The 19,772-nt window shown below is 47.8% G+C and overlaps 1 protein-coding gene across 2 annotated transcripts in view; it reads right to left on the bottom strand.

Moving 5' to 3' along the window:
• Positions 1-639: 639 nt before the first annotated feature.
• Positions 640-19,772, bottom strand: part of MARCO (macrophage receptor with collagenous structure) — a 137,416-nt gene continuing 118,283 nt past the window's right edge. For both annotated transcript variants that reach the window (XM_055122363.1, XM_055122364.1), the window contains 9 exons: positions 19,023-19,121; positions 18,871-18,906; positions 18,041-18,139; positions 17,886-17,948; positions 6,558-6,602; positions 4,797-4,895; positions 4,317-4,343; positions 2,633-2,806; positions 640-899 (listed from right to left, as the gene is read on the bottom strand). In XM_055122363.1, coding sequence (XP_054978338.1) covers positions 769-899; positions 2,633-2,806; positions 4,317-4,343; positions 4,797-4,895; positions 6,558-6,602; positions 17,886-17,948; positions 18,041-18,139; positions 18,871-18,906; positions 19,023-19,121 — 773 coding nt within the window. In that variant the 3' untranslated portion in view covers positions 640-768. The remainder of the gene's footprint in view (positions 900-2,632; positions 2,807-4,316; positions 4,344-4,796; positions 4,896-6,557; positions 6,603-17,885; positions 17,949-18,040; positions 18,140-18,870; positions 18,907-19,022; positions 19,122-19,772) is intronic.

Below are 19,772 nucleotides of genomic sequence, written 5' to 3'. Positions count from 1 at the left end.
GCGGTATCAGGACGGGATACATGAGCGAAAGATGAGCAAGGATGTTTCACTGGTGCATTTGCTTGTCCTAGAGGGACTTTGTGATGGAGGATAACATCTGGGGGACCTGTGCTGGGTGCTCGCTCATATCCCGTTCACGGGGATGATGAAGCAGCTGACTGATTTGAATCTTTATAGACACCCGGGAAAATGAATCCTCGCCATTTCTTTTATAAAGTTAATCTTATAAAACGGAAACTATGGAGGACTAGGTTTGGAGAAAGTCATTCTGTCCTAGTTGAGAAACTGGGGGTAGAACCCAGTTCCTACTCACCATGCAACCTGGCACTGGCTGCAGGCCAACCTCGTCACTGGCCGGTTGGCGAGTCCGCTGGGAGACTTCCCCGGAGCGAGGCCCTGAAGCTAAGGGCATCACTTGGCTCCCACTCTGAGTGGGCCCAACCATGGGCAATGGATCTGGACTCCTGGGACCACCCCCCATCATCCCCCCACCCGCTTCTAAGTTGAGCCACTGCTGTCGCTGTGTGCCTGGGTCTGGGAGGACTTGGTACTGTGTTGCCCCCTGTAAGGGTTTGGGGAGGGCAGGACACAGCAGTAAGAGCTGGGAGGAGCAAACTCAAGGGTTCAGCCCCAGCCAAGGGTGTGGCTGTGCCATGCGTAGAGCTTTATTAGTGACCCCCGCCCCAAGGCCCGGCACCTCACTCAGCACTGGCTTCCCCAGGGCAAGCTGAGTGTCCACTTTCACAGATCCTGGAAGGCTGCCGAGGGTCAGCTGCAGCTCACACCGGCGTCCTCGCTGTGCTGGCAGTTGTGAGAGCCCCAGTTATTCTTCCTGCAGTCCCACAAGCTGGCCTCGGACCCTCTGCAGGCGACATTATCCAGCCAGATCTGTCCACTGCCTAGAGAGAGAAGGCAACGGGGCGGGGGGAAGAGAGTGGGATGGGGGCAAAGCCACGCTCAGTCTGTTCCCCAGAACTGCCACGTGGGGTAGATGCCAGCTGCTCTGGCTTCTAATCAGCCCCAGCGCTGACAGCTGGGCTATTCTTTATAATGATTTTGTTTCCATTCTGCTTTCTACCCTTTGACAAAAGTCTCCTCCAAGTATTTAATACTTAATCCACGCACAATTTGAACTCTCCCCGGGGACTCCCAGCACTCATCTCTACCCTGCTAATTCATGACAGCCTTATCTGTCTTCCTCAGAAGCCAGTTTAGCCGAGCTCTAGCCCAGCTCTGAGGACTGACGCCCTCCTCAAATATACGCTCCTTCTAATAAACCTCACTGCAGAGGAAGAGCTCAGAGCAAAATACCTGGATGACTCCCTCAACAACCAACAGTTTCACAGCAGGATGATGATCCATGTAGACCCAACCTATACCAGAACAGTGTGTATTTTTTTTTTTTTTTGCTTTTTGGGTCACACCCAGAGATGCACAGGGGTTACTCCTGGCTCTGCACTCAGGAATTACCCTTGGCAGTGCTCAGGGGACCATATGGGATGCTGGGATTCGAACCTGGGTTGGCCACGTGCAAGGCAAACGCCCTACCCGCTGTGCTATCACTCAGCCCCAGAACAGCGTGTATTTTAAAGAAATTTTACAATCTGTCCAATTGCTCATATAGCAAGTAAACTTATTCGGTGTGTTACCTTTCCCTCAGCCCTTCATTCCAAATTCACTACCCAGCGGATCTTAGATTTTCCTTTCTCCCTAGTCTAAGTCACTGCTGCCTATTTCCTGGAATACTACAAGAGTTTTCCAACAGGACTGATTTAAAAAGCAGAGCAGGAGGGTTGGAGCACTCAGATGTACAGGGACTAAGGCTTTTTCCATGCATCCCATTGACACTGGTTTGAATCCTCAGCATCACCCAGGATCCCTGAACATAAACTGGGGCCACTCCTAAGCATGGGGCCCATGAGCACTGCAGGTGTGGTCCACACTGCAATAATATTAATTAATTAGAAATAGGGGTGGAATAAAGTCTGGGAGCATTGGGGAGAAAATAAGCAACAGAAGCCATTTCATCTTCCCATCAGGGTAGTCCTTATGGCCAAATAAATGGTATCATCCCATGAGTTTAATCTCTTTGTTGAAAGTTCAGGTCTTTGGCTGACAGACATAGACCCAATCTCTAGCTACTCTGGAGAGCTTTCCCCGCAGATTTGAGGAAATCCGTGAGGAAATCCGTGATCTGATTTTTTTTTATTCCTTCTAGACTTTCTCTTTATAGAGGATCATGGGTTGGGCAGCCCAGACTTCCAGTCTCCTGAAGTGGGACTGAACCCCCACTGGCCCGTCCTGCATCTTTTCTGTTCTTCTGGGACCAGTCCTGCCCTTCTAGAGCTGCATCTCACAAACACGCACAGGCTCCAGGGCCAGACAGACACTGAGCCAAGGCCCCATCAGCTGATCCACAGCCAAGATTTTGCTGTAGCAGTTGAGGGGAGAAAGTGCCTATCTCCTGGGACTGCTAAGCTGGAGGCATATCAATCAGGCCATGAGCTGCAGAATTTTTCATTGGCAGAAACCCATCCTGGACTTACTCGGCAAAGTCACTTGCAAGCAATAAGCACCAACAGTTCATGAGGGAAAGAAATCCCACTTAACTCACTCCAGGAAGAAGACTCACCACCTCCGAAATTGACAATGGCCCTTCCTGAGGTGTAACCCAGCATGCGGCAGAAGACAGTGGCATCATCGTTGTCCCAGTCATCGTCACAAATGGTCCCCCAAACGTTATTATAAAAGACCTCAGCTCTGCCCCGGGTGTTCGTGCCAACAATTCTGACAAATGATGAAGTGGCTGGTGAGAAACACACACGATTGAGTTGAGGACAGAACTGAAGGCTTGTATGCAGAAGGCAGGCTCTGCCTTGTAACTGAGGGAAGTTCTGTTGTTTAGAAAAGACACCTGTGTGACCAAAAATCAACAGTGCTGGGTCCAACTTTAGCACCTGGCCCATGGTCATGATGACGTCAAAGTAGATGCCTGTGTGGCTGACATTGTAAATTAGTTGACTGTCTTGCCTTGTGTTGTGGAGGAAAGGAAAAAAAAAGAATGGAAGGATAGTTGGTGGAGAAGGAAGGAAGGAAGGAAAGGAGGGAGGGAGGGAGGGAGGGAGAGGAAGGAAGGAAGGAAGGAAGGAAGGAAGGAAGGAAGGAAGGAAGGAGGGAGGGAGGGAGGGAGGGAGGGAGGGAGGGAGGAAGGAAGGAAGGAAGGAAGGAAGGAAGGAAGGAAGGAAGGAAAGAAGGGAGGGAAGGAGGGACCGAGGGAAGGAGGGAGGGGAAGGAAGGAAGGAAGGAAGGAAGGAAGGAAGGAAGGAAGGAAGGAAGGAAGGAAGGAAGGAAGGAAGGAAGGAAGGAAGAAAGGAAGGGAGGGAGGGAGGGGAAGGAATGAAGGAAGGGAGGAAGGGAGGGAGGGAGGGGAAGAAGGAAGGAAGGAAGGAAGGAAGGAAGGAAGGAAGGGATGGAGGGGAAGAAGGAAGGAAGGAGGGAGGGAAGGAAGGAAGGAAGGAAGGAAGGAAGGAAGGAAGGAAGGAAGGGGAAGAAGGAAGGAAGGAGGGAGGGAAGGAAGGAAGGAAGGAAGGAAGGAAGGAAGGAAGGAAGGAAGGAAGGAGGGGAGGAAGGGAGGGAGGAAGGGAGGAAGGAAGGAAGGAAGGAAGGAAGGAAGGAAGGAAGGAAGGAAGGAAGGGAGGGAGGGAGGGAGGGAGGGAGGGAGAGGAAGGAAGGAAGGAAGGAAGGAAGGAAGGGAGGGAGGGAGGGAGGGAGGGAGGGAGGGAGAGGAAGGAAGGAAGGAAGGAAGGAAGGAAGGAAGGAAGGAAGGAAGGAAGGAAGGAAGGAAGGAAGGAAGGAAGGGAGGGAGGGAGGGAGGGAGGGAGGGAGGGAGGGAGGGGAAGGAAGAAAGGGATGGAGGGAGGGAGAGAGGAAGGGAGGGGGAGGGAGGAAGGAAGGAAGGAAGGGAGGGAGGAAGGAAGGGAGGGAGGAAAAGAGAAAGGGAAGGAGGGCGGGAGGGGGGAAAGAGAAAGGGAAGGAGGGCGGGAGGGGGGAAAGAGAAAGGGAAGGAGGGCGGGAGGGCGGAAAGAGAAAGGGAAGGAGGGAGGGAGGGAAGAAGGGAGGAAGAAAAGGGGGAATGATAAGGGAAAACCTGGGTAATGCCCACATGCAATGGATAGACTTAGTTGAAGAATGAGTTGTTATTTTTAAACAAAGTGAGGAATTTCTTCAAGGTTCTAAGGACCGCCCTCAACTACATTCACAATTTTCAAGAACAGTATTGAAGGACACGGATTAAAGAGAATAGAAATAGCAATTACCTCGTTGACCTTTTTCTCCAGGTTCTCCTATTGGGAAGGGGGGGAATCACAGAATTAAAAAATAGAAAAGGTAGGATTCCACCCCCAAGCCTACCCCAGCATTCCCCTCTGTGGAACCTGGTCAGGGGTCAGGGAGGGGTCAGGTCCTTCTCTGACTTTGCCAGTGGCTGGAACTCATGGGCACCGGCTGTCCCATGGGCAGCAAGAAAAGGGCTAAACCACAGCAGGGAGGAGTCAGGCCAGATGAGGGAGGCACATTTAAGAGGCAAGAGACCTGGGGTGGGACGGAATGCTCTGGGCAGCCATGGAGGCTGTGTGGGGAAGCCAGGGTGTGGCGCCCCTGACTGGGCCTCCACTACTCCATACTCAGTGCCCAGGGCAGCGCCAGCACAGAACTTGTCAGCGGAATCCATAACTCTCTTCTCTCCCTTACAAGAGGGTCTATGTGGGGAACGCACAGACCAGACACACAGGTCTTACCTTTCATCCCTTGCTCTCCCTTTTGGCCTGCTGGTCCAGAAGCACCCTTGGGACCTGCGGGCCCAGGGGTTCCCTTCTCTCCCTTTGCGCCGGAGGAGCCTGGAGAGGAGAGAGACCACTGCCCTCGGGGTTTCCGCTAGCTCCCCCAAACTGACAGTCTTGGCTTTCCAGGAGTGAGTTATTCCTCAAATCCCAATTTGCCCCTGTGCGTGCATCTCTGAAGGTTCAGCGTGGGTCTTGGTCCAGGTAGGGTGGGGGGCATGGGGGGGCATGAGATTATGGGGTGGGGGTCCAGTCTGGACTCCTGAGTCCTGTGTCAAAGCTGGGTAAGAGTAGGGTGAATGTGACTGACAGGATGCCTGAGGCTGCCGGCTGCCATCAGACTATGTTGATGTTCCAGTTAATCTGGGAGAAATTGCTAGACTATTTCTGGGCTTCGTCTTTTCTTTCTGTAACTTACAATAGAAAGAGACTATCCAGTTCACAAAGCTCCTTCCTTTCTTCCCTCCTTCCCTCTCTTCCCTCTCTTCCTTCCCTCTCTTGACTCCCTTCCTTCCTTCCTTCCTTCCTTCCTTCCTTCCTTCCTTCCTTCCTTCCTTCCTTCCTTCCTTCCTTCCTTCCTTCCTTCCTTCCTTCTTCTTTCTTTCCTTCCTTCCCTCCTTCCCTCCCTCCTTCCTTTCATTTTCTTTCTTTCTTTCTTTCTTTCTTTCTTTCTTTCTTTCTTTCTTTCTTTCTTTCTTTCTTTCTTTCTTTCTTTCTTTCTTTCTTTCTTTCTTTCTTTCTTTCTTTCCTTCTTTCCTTCCTTCTGGAATTTTAGGCCACAGCCAGAGGCCCACAACTTTCTCCCACCTCAGAGTTTATGAATAATTCCTAGTGGGGCTCAGAGTACCATATGGGGAACTGGGGATGGAACCTGGGCTGATTGTGTGAAAGGCAAGCTTCTCACCCACTGTACTTTCTCTCTGGACCAGAAAAACTATTTCAAGAAATGTCTAAGCCATAGAAACAAAAATCAGAAGAACTGATCCTTATTTGGTATCTTGTCACTGGGCAGGGGGTAGGTCAGGGAAGGGACCACTATGATAGTGAGAGAGAGAAGTGGCCACTCTGGACCAGGACTGGGTGCTGAAAGGGCATAAAGTGATATGCATGATAACCTATCAGGAACAGTGTTGTAAACTACAGTGCCTGAAAGGACATCAAAATAAATGAATTTTTTTCTTTAAAAAGTGCCTGCCATAGAGGGAGGCTGAAAGGAGGGAGGGAAACTAAGTATGCAGATGGAGGGAGGTGGAGGCTGGTGAAGGGATAGATGTTGGAACATTGTATGTGTGAAACCCACTCATGAATAACTTTGTAATTTATGATGATTCGATAGAAAACATTTTTAAAAATAAAAGTGGACCAGAACAGACAAGCAGACAAAGAGTGCCTGTGCAGCCAGCCGAGGGGCCAGCCCCAGCCATTGCCAGCCCAAGGTCACCAACTGACCACAGCTCTTGTGACGTTTTTCACCCTTCGCCACCCTCAGCTCCCACCGTCTCCTTCCACCCCCTAGGACACCACGTTTTGGTCCAGGATAAGAACCTGAGGTTTAAGTGTCAGAGCCCTGATGTTTTTTGCCTCCAGGGGGCTGGGCCCAGGGGTCACCCATTGGGGACAGTCATAACTGTTCCTTCAAATTCCACCAAATCCACCCTCCACGGCTTTGGCTTTTCCAAGGCAACCTTGTGAGAGATTAAACTGGAGCCGGTCCTTTACCTGGAACTCCGGCTTCTCCTTTTGTTCCTTTCTGTCCTTGAAATCCTAAGACCAGAATACAGAAAAAGGGGGAGAAGATAATAAAACTTAGATATTAGACACTTTTAATCTTAGGCAACCTCTCCCTTTTGTCTGATTAATGCAGACGGAAAGATACATTGGTTCTCTGCAATCGTTTATAGCCTCTTTAGCGAATTGTAAAAAGAGACAGGCTGCAGATAAATGGGGACACGGGTGTTGGGGCGAAGAGAAATGCGTTGGCTAAGATGCCCAAGGTAGAGAGACCCCAACTCACTTCCTGGCCCAGGATCAGCCCTACAGTCTGAATGCAAGCCCCTTCTTTGCTTTTGTGTTTTACTGGAAAACCATCGCAAGCTTTATTGGAAGGAATTCTTTTTTCTTTACAAAAGGTTGTGATGGATGAAGGCTGGTAAGGGGCCACCAGTAGTTTGGGGGTCCTCACCTACAGCTGATGTTCCATAGAATTTGTTGGTTTATTTCATTGTGGCTCAAGAGTTTTAAGTGGAGAAAATTAAAAAATATTTATTGCAATTATGATCTTATTTGATAGTGCCATGAACTCAGAGCAGCTTCTTTGAGAGATACTAAATGCTTTATCCAAGGTCTCCCTGGGTGATGCAGTGGGGCTGCCATCCCGCTGTAACCGCCCACTCGGTCGGAGCCCCTCAATCTACTCTGCCCCCCAGCATGCCAACTCACTCCTTTCTGGACTTACACTTGGACTATTTGAAGGGCCCCACAGCCCCTCTCAGCAGACCATCCTCCATTCCTTCCCTGAGCTGTCAAACTTGAACTTGCATCACAATAACCGCACAGGACTTGCTGGAAAGCACTCTCTAGTTCTGGTGGATTTGGGACACGTCTCTGAGACTCTGTATTTATAACAAGGTGCCAGCGACTCTGCTGCTGTTGGACCACAGACCACATTTTGTTGGACCACAAAATCACCCTGTCCTAAACTCATCTTCTGCACTCTCCGGGGAGCGCTCAGAGTCCACCTTTCAGCTGCTTCCTGTCTCAGAGGAACTCCTAGGCCTTCCCATATCTCACATCAGTACTCTCCTAGGACCCACAAGGTCTTCATAAAACACCCTTTGAAAGCCTGCCTCAGGTGCAGGGGGAGGAGGCAGTTGGGAGAGAGAAGGAACCAATGTGGCAATGATAGTTGGAAATGATCACTCTGGATAAGAACTGCGTGCTAAAAATATGTAAAGGAACAAACATGATAACCTCTCAGTATCTGTATTGCAGACCATAATGCCCAAAAGGAGAGAGAGAGAGAGAGAGAAAGAGAGAGAGAGAGAGAAGAAAAGTGCCTGCCATAGCGGCAAGATGGGGTGGAGGTGGGGCGTGGCCGAAGAGAAACTGGGGACAATGGTGATGAGAAATGTACACTGATGGAAGGATGGGTGTTGGAATATCATATGATTGAAACCCCGATCATGAACAGCTTTGTCACTGTGTATCTCACAGTGATTCAATTAAACAAACAAACAAAGCCCTATGGTGTGTTTATATAGATTGGCTATAGGTTTCATCATTAAAACACCTCTCTTCAGAGAAAGGAAATTGAAACAGTGTTGTGTGATTTGTCTCCAAGCCTCACTGGGCTCTAGGAAGAAGCTCACTTGAGGAGCTGTGTTCTGATCAGCTGAGGAGGAACAAGTAATTACTTCTCCATAGATCACTGGAGCAGGGGAGGCAGGAATAGCTGAAGAGGAGACTTCATAAGCCTACATTTAAAAAAGCACTGGAAAGCAAACTGTGTTTACATGGACATCACTTATCAATCCGAGAGGGCATGGTGTATTTACTTACAAGGTGCTTATTCAGAGAAATGATCTTCTCTCAAGAAAGGGATTTAGCATCTTTCAAAAGGACATATGCACACCATTGTTTGCTGCAGTGCTGAGCACAATAGCTAGACTATGCAATCAACGTAGGTGTCCAACAACAGATGAGTGAGTTATGAAGATGTGGTATGTATACACAGTGGAATCCACTGCAGCTGCAGGAGGGATGGGATCATGCAATTTGTTGCAACTTGGGTGGAACTGGAGTATACCATGTTAAGTGAAGTAAGTCAGAAGAAGGAAGACAAACACAGGGTGATCCCACTTATCTATGGCATGTAGAATAACTGAACAAGAGAATGTAGGTATTAAAGGAGGATACATAGATCATCCTTGACTCTAGAATATAGAAAAGAGAAGACCAGGAAGGAAAGAAATTGAGAGAGGAAGTAAAAAGAAAAGAAAGGGAAGTAATGGGGGAGGGAGCAATGAGTCTCGATCACATCAGTACTATAGGGGTGTGGTATGTGTGTGTGTGTGTGTGTGTGTGTGTATACACATATAAACCACAGAGGACATAATACTGTAAACAGGAGATGAGATCTACAATCAATAACTATGCTTAAAAATATGCCTTCCAAGGAGATGGGTTGGAGGGTGGGAGGGAGGTTACCAATCCCACACTGATAGGGTTGTATACGTAAAAATTCAACTGGAATAGTTTTGTAAATCACAGTGTCTTCATTAAAAAGAATAAATGTGAATGAAGGACTGGAAAGAGTATACCTGATAGGGCATTGTCTTGCATGAGGCTGACCTGAGTTTGATCTCCACCATCCCATATAGTCCCCTGAGCCTGCCAGGAGTGAGTACAGAGCTAGCAATAACCCTAAGCATTGCTGGAGGTGACCTCCAAACAAATAAAAAATGTGAATTAAAACAAAGAAAGAAAGGAGCTTTGATAGAGAGAACATACTTTTCTCTTATTTAATGTTCAGCTGAAAACCTATAGTGTCTCTGATACCAAAAAAAAACCCTATTTTAAACCGATTGCAAATTGGGAGAATCCTGGGTTAATAGATTCCCATTTTACAGAGGAAGAGGTTGAGTCTGGTGACCTCAGTATCTACATACTGTCAACTAGTGAGACAGGGTCAATGACAAGTTGAGGCAAAGGGCCCCCGACTCTGATTTAATGTAGAAATTTCCAAGAAACAGTCTTAAATGGCATTTTATCTTAAGGCTAAGTGTGACCTGGGAAATTTAGAATAAATCATAACAATTTAGGCAAACTAAGCTGTGTGGCAAATTTTGTGAAGTTCAAAATTCAGGAGATACCTCAGAGCAGACTTCTGAAGTGTCTCAAAAAAACATTTTATCTTGAAGGAAAATGAGGAGACATTTTATAAGTGGCAATTTAGTAATATAATTTGGTAGAATTTAATAAATTTGGGGGCTTAACTCAGAACTCATATATGGGAAATGGAATTAACGAAATATTACACGTATGTTCTGGGACTTATTACTATGGATTATTTTTTTTGTTGCTTATTTTTAAGATAAAACTTTGAAATAAATATGAGAAAATGGGTTTTAAGTTGTTTTTACTTTGGTTTTGCCTCAAAAGGAAAGTAGAAGAACTTAGAAAAGTCACATTCTCATTACATTTTAGACATCGAGGATGTCGAGATGCAGAATTTCTGATGAGATTGGTTTTGGGGAAGTTAAATTTGGGTTACTTCTAAAATCATTTCAGGAGGTGAAAATGACAAAAAGGAATACCATGATTACAGGTTGAAGCCAATCATCCTCATTTTCAGACAAACTATTTTTCAAAATGGCTAAGAAACTTAGAGTTAAAATGAACTCTGTTGTGTTATAGAGTTTTTTGCTTTTGCTGTTTCTTCTTTTGCAGAAACTTTTCTATTTTGCACAATCAAGTGAATTTCTAATTATTTCAAAGACCATAGGTTGGGAAGAATGAAATTTGGGGGGCTTGTCAACACCTTGCTTTGTGATAGTAAAGGAAATTGTTAGAAAAATTTCTGCTGGGAGAGCCGCAGACCAATGGAATAGGGTGGAATATCTCGACACACACCTTCAAACATATGATCATCTAATCTTTGATAAGGGAGCAAGAAATGTGAAGCGGAGCAAAGAAACCCTCTTTAATAAATGGTGCTGGCAAAGCTGGGCAGCTACATGCAAAAAACTGGGCTCAGACATCTACCTAACACCATGCACAAAAGTCAGACCAAAATGGATTAAAGACCTCAACATCAGACCAGAGTCCATCAGGTACATTGAAGACAAGGTCGGCAAAACCCTTCACAACATTGCAGCTAAAGATATCTTTAAAGGTGACACACAATCGGTCAAGCAAGTAGAAACAGAGATAAACAAATGGGACTACCTTAAACTGAGATGCTTCTGCACCTCAAAGATACACTGACCAGAATACAAAGACAGTCTACAGAATGGGAAAGGGTATTCACCCAATACCCATCTGATAAGGGGTTGATATCAAGGATTTACAAGACACTGGTTGAACTCTACAAGAAGAAAACATCCAACCCCATCAGAAAATGGGGGGGTGGAAATGAACAGAAATTTTCTCAAAGAAGAAATCTGAATGGCTAAAAGACACATGATGAAATGCTCTACATCACTAATCATCAGGGAGATGCAGATTGAAACAACAACGAGATACCATCTCACACCACAGAGACTGGACCACATCCAAAAGAACACAAGCAACTGGTGTTGGCGCAGATGTGGGGAGAAAGGGACTCTCCTTCACTGCTGGTGGGAATGCCAACTGATTCAGCCCTTTTGGAAAACAACATGGATGATTCTCAAAAAATTAGAAATTGAGCTCCCATTTGACCCAGCAATATCACTCCCAGGAATATATCCTGGAGAAGCAAAAAGATATACTAGAAACGACATCTGCATTTGTATGTTCATTGCAGCACTGTTTGTAATAGCCAAAACCTGGGAAAAACCAGAGTGCCTAAAAACAGATGACTGGTTAAAGAAACTTTGGTACATCTACACAATGGAATACTATGCAGCTGTTAGAAAAGATGAAGTCACAAAATTTTCATATAAGTGGATCAACATGGAAAGTATCAGGTTAAATAAAATGAATCAGAAAGAGAGAGACAGACATAGAAAGATCACACTCATCTGTGGAATGTAAAGTTACAGAATGGGAGACTAACACCCAAGAGTAGTAGAGATAAGGACTAGGAGTTCTGCTCCACATCTTGGAAACTGGCCTCACATGCTGGGGTAAAAGGCAGCTGAGATAGAGAAGGGAACATCAAGTGGAGGATGTCGGGAAGACCCATTCAGGTTGAAAGATGCGAGCTGAAAGTAGACCATAGACCGAACATGATGGCCACTCAATACCTCTAATGCAAACTACAACACCCAAAGGAGTGAGAACAAAAGGGAATGCCCTGCTACAGAGACAGGGTTGGGTGGTGGGGGATGGGGTGGGGGTGGTGGGAGGGATACTGGGAACATTGGTGGAGGAGAATGGGCACTGGTGGAGGGATGGGTAAACAATCACTGTATGACTGAAATGCAAACATGAAAGTTCATAAGTTTGTAACTGTACCTCACAGTGATTCACTAATAAAATTTTTTTTTTTAATTTCTGCTGCGGCTGGAGTGATAGTACAGCAGGTAGGGTGTTTGCCTCACACGTGGCCAACCTAGGTTCAATCCCCAGCATCCCATATGGTCTCTGAAGAACCACCAGGAGTAATTCTTGAGTGCAGAGCCAGGAGTAACCCCTGAGCACCACTGGGCATGACCCAAAAAGGAAAAAAATATCTGCTGGGTGGTAATGCCCGACTGAGTGGATTGTGCTGTTTATCTTCCTAGAAGAATGGAAGGGCTGGAGCGATAGCGATAGCGATAGCACAGCGGGTAAGGCATTTGCCTTGCACACAGCCGACCCAGGTTCGATTCCTCCGCCCCTCTTGGAGAGCCCAGCAAGCTACTGAGAGTATCCTGCCCCCATGGCAGAGCCTGGCAAGCTACCCGTGGTGTATTCAATATGCCAAAAAACAATGACAACAAGTCTCATAATGGAGACATTACTGTTGCCCACTCAAGCAAATTGATGAGCAACGGAATGACAGTGACAGTGACAGAAGAATGGAAGGGGTTTCCTTTCACTATCTTTGATTCTCTCTTGACTTGGGAAAACATTACTCTGGAACAGGCTGTAACTTAATTAGTGATTCCTGGTCATAGGCACACTGGGCAACTGAGCCTGATTTAACTATTTATAGTTGGGTGGGTGGGTATAATGGGACTGAGGGTGATTCTAGTTTTTTTTTAAGTTCCTTACTCTATGTTATTCTATACAATGTTTTCTGGAAAAGTTCAACTTTAGAATCACAGTAAATTCTCAAATTCAGTGAACGTTATGAGGGAGGCTAGCTGGAAAGAGTTTATTTGCCTCCAAGAACCTTTGCCTTCTTGCCTGTAAGGCAGGGATAGTGAAATTCGGGTGCATGGTAAATAAGTGGAATTTATGGGAGGAAGATTTCTAGCACAGTGCAGGGCCCTGAAAGACCTCTGACTTTCTTTGATCTTTCTATTTGGTTGTTATTTTGAAGCCAGAGTTGGTCAATGCTTGGGAGCTACTCCTGGCTCTGTGTTCAGGGATCATCCCTGGCATTGCTCAGAGGGACTATTTGATGAGAACATCCCAGATGGAGGACAAAGCATCCCCTCCAGCCTCCTGGGCCATCACTCAGTTCCAGACTTCTAACTTTGTATAATTAACGCACAATAATGGAATCTAGCTTTTACCTAGGTCAAGCATTGTACTTTTCAGTTTTTATCCAAAGTACTAGATATTCTTTTATTCTCTTTTCTTCTTTTTGGTTTCTGTGCCACACCCAATAGTGTTCATAGTTTATTCCTGGCTCAGTGCTCACGGGTTACTCCTGGCAGTACTCAGAGGACCATATGCGGTGCCAAAGAGTCAACTCAAGTCAACCACATGTTAGGCAAATGCTCTACCCACCCTAATATCTCTCTAACCCCAATTAGATGTTCTCTTGAGAGATTAATACCTTTATTTACAAAATAGGAAGTAACAGCAGTTTGACAAACTGGCTTGATATAATCAAAACAGGACAAAGACCACAGTGCTTCTAGTCTGGGGAATACCAACATCCTGACATTAAGCTATTAATTATCTTCCATGATGAGGTTTGGCTCCCACATAACCTTCCTTTTGTCACTTCAGAAATCTTATCCATCATAGGCCTGATACAATTAGTCAGATTATGGTCCTCTGGGAATTCCCTTCTGAGATGTCTCTGTGGAACACAAGCTACTTAATTGGGGCAAGCACTTAGATTTGTGTGGGCAACCTAAGCCGTTTTCTACCAGTTTAAAAGATCACAGTCCCCCTGGGGTGAAAATGTGATTTGGTTTCCTGGAATAGAGCACAGTGGCACAAAACACCCACCTTTCAAGTGTGGGGCTGAGTCTGAGATCCGGGGGCACCCACAAATGACTCAAGTGTATACCACTTCTCTGGCCCACTACAGCCAGGCAAGTGTGAGCACCAGAAATAAAAAAAAAGGGAGAGCACTGCAGCTGTGAGAGCCACTCTAGGGGAGCACAGATGTGAACACAAGTGAGCACCACAATCAAGTATGCTGGCAATACAATCAAGAGTGTGTGGGACCCCCATTATTGAAACAACAATAATGAAGAGAAGGAAGCGAGGTGGAAAAAATGCAATTTACCTTATATTCTTGGGCAGGTGGAATGAATGAATAAGCTTTAGAATTGGCCGGGTAGTGTTCACCACTAGGTCTTATTGACAGAGACCCACGTAAGGATGCTCAAGCAAGAGACAAGGATTCAGGGATGGAGTGAGGATAAGCTCTGGGCACAGCGACAACTGTTTACAGCATCTCAGTCCATAGGCAGGTGGTCACTATGCTAGCCTAGGGGTTGGAGCTTAGATAAATGACCAACAGCTACAAAAGGGACTGGGGCTTCTAAGAGTAGAAGAATCTTCTGGGAGCTGCTGTTCTCATCCTTCTAGGACTGGGAGGGAGGGAGAAGATGTTGCACATGTGAGGCTCGGATGGGGAAAGGGGCACTTCCAGGCTGCCCTGGGAGCAAGACCCCAGGACAGAATGATGGATAAGCTTCCAAAATTTGGGTCAGCCAAGCGAGGTTTCATCTGTGGCTGCATAACCTATTGGCTGCCTGACTTTTGTCAAGGAGCACTAAGATGAGTAACTACTTAGATATATAACCAATTCAGTGGCTGCCAGAGGGAAAAGGAAAAGGAGCGTGGAAACACTGAAGCAAAGGAACAAGGATGGAACTAATTAGTAGTGGAGAACATAGCATAACTCAGACAGACGACATGTCTGATTCACACTGAAACTAGCATGTTAAAATGCAAAGCTACTAAATGAAATCTGTGTGTGGTGGGCGGTGGTTGTTGTGAGGGAAACACAATGCAGTGTTTAGGGATTACTCCTGGCTCTGTGCTCTGGGGTTACTCCTAGTGGGCCTCAGGGGACCACTGGTGGTATCAGGGATCAAACCAGGGGTCACCTACATGCAAGGCAATCACTTTGCTCCTCCTCCTCCCACCCCCGCCCCCACTCACTATATTTCTGGCCTTATATTTTTTTCTTTTAATTTATTTTTAAACTTTTTTTAAGTAAAGACCATATCCAGTAGTACAGAGGTGGGAACATTGGCACACCCAGTTGTTCCCAGGGGTCAAACCCAGGATCTCACACATACTAGCATGTATTCTATTTACTTGAGTCACTTTACTGGCCCTTAACAGTGTTTTTTTTGTTTGTTTACTTCATTTGGGGGATATTTTTCTAGGGGAAGTCATACCTGCCAATGATTAGAGATGACTACTGGCTCAGGACTCAGGAATTGCTCCTGGCGGTACTCTGGTGACCATATGAGATGCCAGGGATCAAACCTGGGTCAGTCGCATGCAAGGCTAGTGCCCTGCCCACTGTGCTATCACTCTGCACACCACCCCCCTCCCGCTCCCAAAATGGCTTTTTAAAGAGAGCTTCTTCTGTGGGTTATCATGGTTATCAGAAGCTGCTCTGATGCAAACTCTTCCAGGAAGAAGAGCACAGAACAAGATTCCCAACCTTAGCTTGGGGCACTGGCAGGCTGGGAGGCTGGGAAGTGGACACAATGCCCTCTGTGGGTACAATCATGTTTGAGCCCCCCACACACACCTGATCCTCTGTTTTGGAGGAATTGCCTCCCAAGCAGTGCTCAGGAAGCCTGGGGACTGTGACGATTCTCAGCCAATGGGGTCATCTGCTCAGTGTGAGGGCCCAAGGATGTTTGTGCTCTGAGGTGCTTGGGATACCCTGGCAATTCCTGTGGTGCTGGGAGCCTCCAGGGATGTACCTGGCAATGCTCAGGAAACCCCAAATATGCTGAGAATGGAACCTAGGTAGGGTGCGGGCTAAACATGTGCCCTCACCACTGGACTCTCTCCCGACCACCCCCACCCCATCTTCTTTTTTTTTCTTTTTGGGTCACACCCAGTGATGCTCAGGGGTTACTCCTGGCTTTGCACTCAGGAATTACTCCTGGCGGTGCTTGGGGGACCATATGGGATGCTGGGGATCGAACCCGGGTCGACCGCATGCAAGGCAAACGCCCTACCCGCTGTGCTATCGCTCCAGCCCCCCCGACCCCATCTTCTTGTTTACTAAAGAAGACTTAATCAGGCAACAGGTGGCCTGGGGGTGGCAGGGTGAGGTAGGTGTGGGGATGATGAAAGGCAAGATGGCCTTTATATAATGGGGGGAAGAAAATTCTCTTTTCCTTAAAGCCAAGCAGGGGACTCATGGGCAAGACACCCTTGGGCCGAAAGTCAGACACTCCAAGATCCAGGACAAGGCAGATGAAAGTGTAGGGAGCAGCCAGTCATGAGGACACCTGACAGCCACACCAGGTGGAGCCTCCCCCCCACCGCCCCCTGCAGCAATATCTGTAGAGGGGTCCACAAGGACCAGCTGGCAGATTCCCCACCCACCCTTCTTACACTGATCGCAAATCCTCGAGAAAACAAAGAAAGCAGACTTCATGGGAGAGAAGCAGGTGAGGGTTTCCCATGACCTGCAGGAAGGACCCCAAAAGCAAAGACAGAGTCCGAAACCAGACACATGGGGCCCCTTAGCCCCCTGACCAGAGCTTCTGACCATCCCCCATACTCCCACCCCAGACGCCAGCTTCCTGTGCTCCTTTTTCCTCCGTGTCCTACAGATGCCCCCATCCCTGGAGTGGTCAAGTGCTCCTCATCCTCCAGCCCTCGGTTCAAACTCATACACTGCCCCCAGCACTCATCTGCCCCTCGCGCCCCCATCACACTGGTGTCACCAAGATCCCGAGGCATCACTACTTAAGTCACACTTGTGGAAGGAATTGATTGTTCACTGAGCTGGCTCTTTGATGAAAAGTGGAGGGGGCCATGGTGTGGGTCTGTAGTGCGGTCCTGGGAGTCAGACATCCAGGTGGTCTACACCAACATTCTTCAACTTTTCTGCACACCCAAGCCCTGCTCCGTGTCTGGCCTTACCCAGTGATCCCCAAACACTGTCCTGTTGGTGCTGTGTGACCTGGGCTATCAGCACCGTGGCTTCTCGAACACCGTCAGACTGACCGCTGGAAACGGAACTAAGCTGGTTTAATGGTTGTAAACTTGCCTCTTGTGGGTCACCCCTCAAGTCTGAGCCCCCTGGGAGAATGTGCAAGAGGGATTTCTTTTCTTTCATTGTGTTTGGGGAGGGGGAATGGACACACACAGCAGTGCTCAGGGCTTACTCTTGGCTCTGCACTCAGGGATCACTCCTGGCACTGCTCAGGGAAACCGTATGGACTGCTGGGGATCGAACCCAGGTCAGCCCATGCAAGGCAAGCACCTAATCTACTGTCCTCGCTCTCGGGCGCCCAGGAGGTAATCTCTCTTTTTGTTTTGTTTTTTACTGTTTTAGGCTGCAACCAGTGCTGCTCAGGGGTTACTCCTGGTTCTGCACTCAGGAATTACTCCTGGTGGTGTTCAGGGGACCAATGGGATGCCGGGGCTTGAGCCCACGTTGGTGGGGTGCAAGGCAAATGCCCTTCCTGCTGGCTATTGCTTCAGCATCCCAAGAGGTTATTTCTCGACACTGTTTGTCCACATTCAGATCCCTGATTCTTTGGGACCCAGCCCTCTGTATGCAGAGGGGGGACCATGAGGATGAGGGTCCCTGGTCCTCCTCCCTAGTGAGGATTCAGTCACAGCAATCAGGATTTTTCAGGGACTCTAATCAGGGCAAAAAAGCCTGAAGAACTTAGACTCCAAGGGCCTAGGGGAGAAAGTGGCTTTTCCTCACAGGGGAGCCTCAGGCCAGAACCAGGAGACTCTGCCCTCCCTGCCCTCCCCCGATTCCCTGCCTCCCTGCCCACCCTCCCAAGCCCCCATTACCTGGATCTCCCTTGCTTCCTTTCAGGCCTGCTGCTCCCGGACGCCCAGGAATCCCTGGAGGTCCTAGACAGGAGATATCACAGAGGCATAAGGACTGGGCTTTGTGGTCCTTGGGACCTCACTCCCCACCCCCATGGGATGGAGGAGCCACCTACCTGTCAGCCCCTTAGGGCCAGTGCTGCCAGGGACCCCCATGGGGCCTGGAGATCCCACTGCTCCTTGAGAACCTGGAGGACCCCTGAGTCCGGGTTCCCCTGAAATTCATGATGACAAGGTTGGGGTGGTGGCAGAGAAGATGGGGGCTTCCCCCGATGTGCACAGAGAGATTTGTGTTTTCTAAAACCTTGTCATGCTCTGGGTGGATTTAACCCTCTCTTTTCTCTCTCTCTCTCTTCTCTTCCCTCTCTCTCCTTTCTCTCCTCTCTTCTCCCTCTTCTCTCCCTGCTCTCTTCTATTTCTCTCTTCTCTCTCCTTTCTTCTATCTCTCCTCTCTTTTCTCTCCTCTCTCTCCTCTCTTCTCTTCTCACTCTCTTCTCTCTCCCAACTTCTCTCTCTTCTCTCTCTACTCTCTCCTCTCTTGTCCCTCTCTATTCTCTCATATCTCTTCTCTCTCTCCTCTCTCTCCTCGCTCATCTCTCTCTCTCACACACACACATACTCACTCTCTTCCCATGAATGGGGGAAGAAAGTTGCAGACTCTGCAATGAATGACTTTTTCTGTTCTCTGCAGCAGCGTGGGACTAGTGGATTACTGGGAACTGTGGTCTGTGCATATCAACTCCCTGGGTGACAGGTTGGGACAATACGTCAAGTGGAAAATTCAACCAAGCAAACAAACTCTGCTCCTCTCAGAAGGGGCCAGGTGGTAAGAACCCCCAGATGTCTTGGCTAATACATGAGCTAAAAGACAGTGGGCACATATTGGCCTTGACCTCCCCCAAGGACAGTTCACCTGGCATCATGCCCAGATTCCCACAGTTTCTACCTTGATCTCCTTTGAGTCCCTTAATTCCAGGGGCACCTAAAATGAAGAAGAGGATTTTGTTTTTTCAGGGTTATTATCCCCCTTAGCTTAGCCTCCCAGAAATAAAATAAACCAATGAACAGGTTGGTGAACTTGACTGCATAGCCTCTTACCTGGCAAGCCCTGCCTTCCTAAGTCACCTTTACTCCCCTGGGCTCCGGGAGGTCCCATGGCCCCCAAGTCTCCTTTCTGGCCCATGTCCCCTTTGCTTCCTGTAAGAACAAAAAGTCAAGGTCAAACACAGTTCTATCTCACTCACTCAGATTCCACACTCAGGCTTCTTTATCTTCCTGTGGTGCCAAGAAATGTAAGATAACATTGCTGACCTGTGACAAAACTCAAGAGAAATGGACAAGGTGACCCAGTGTCAAGAGTAGCAAAGGGCCTGGAGGTTATGTCTTAGGACCTTGGCCTGTAGCCTGGTCCCCAGAGAAGGCACCACAACCCATGTTCAAGCTATACTTTTTTCTTTTAGGGGGCTTACTCTTAGCTCAGTGCTCAGGGATCACTCCTAGTAAAGCTCAGGGGGCCTATGGGGTGCTGGGGATTGAGACTGGTTACAAGCCAAGCACCAGACCTGCTGTACTATCTCTCTGGCCCTTGTGGAATGAGTGTTTTAAACCCCCAATGTGAAATTCAATATTCCAGGAAACAGATCTCCCAGAGGTGCTGAGAAGAGCATGGATAGAGAGAAAATCATGGCCAGCCAGATTTCTGCCAGCAGTTTAGCCCCAGATGTTTCTGGTACCCTGGGTTTTGAATTTTCCATGTGTCATCAGCACCGCAGGCTTGCCTCCATCTGCCCTCTCCTTGTCCACTGCTCCTCTTTCCTGTTACGGCTTGATGCAGAGGACTTGAGGGAT

This window comes from Sorex araneus, chromosome X (genome assembly GCF_027595985.1).
Source record: "Sorex araneus isolate mSorAra2 chromosome X, mSorAra2.pri, whole genome shotgun sequence".
In the NCBI taxonomy this organism is placed as follows: domain Eukaryota; kingdom Metazoa; phylum Chordata; class Mammalia; order Eulipotyphla; family Soricidae; genus Sorex; species Sorex araneus.
This window is presented reverse-complemented; position numbering and strand designations above follow the sequence as displayed.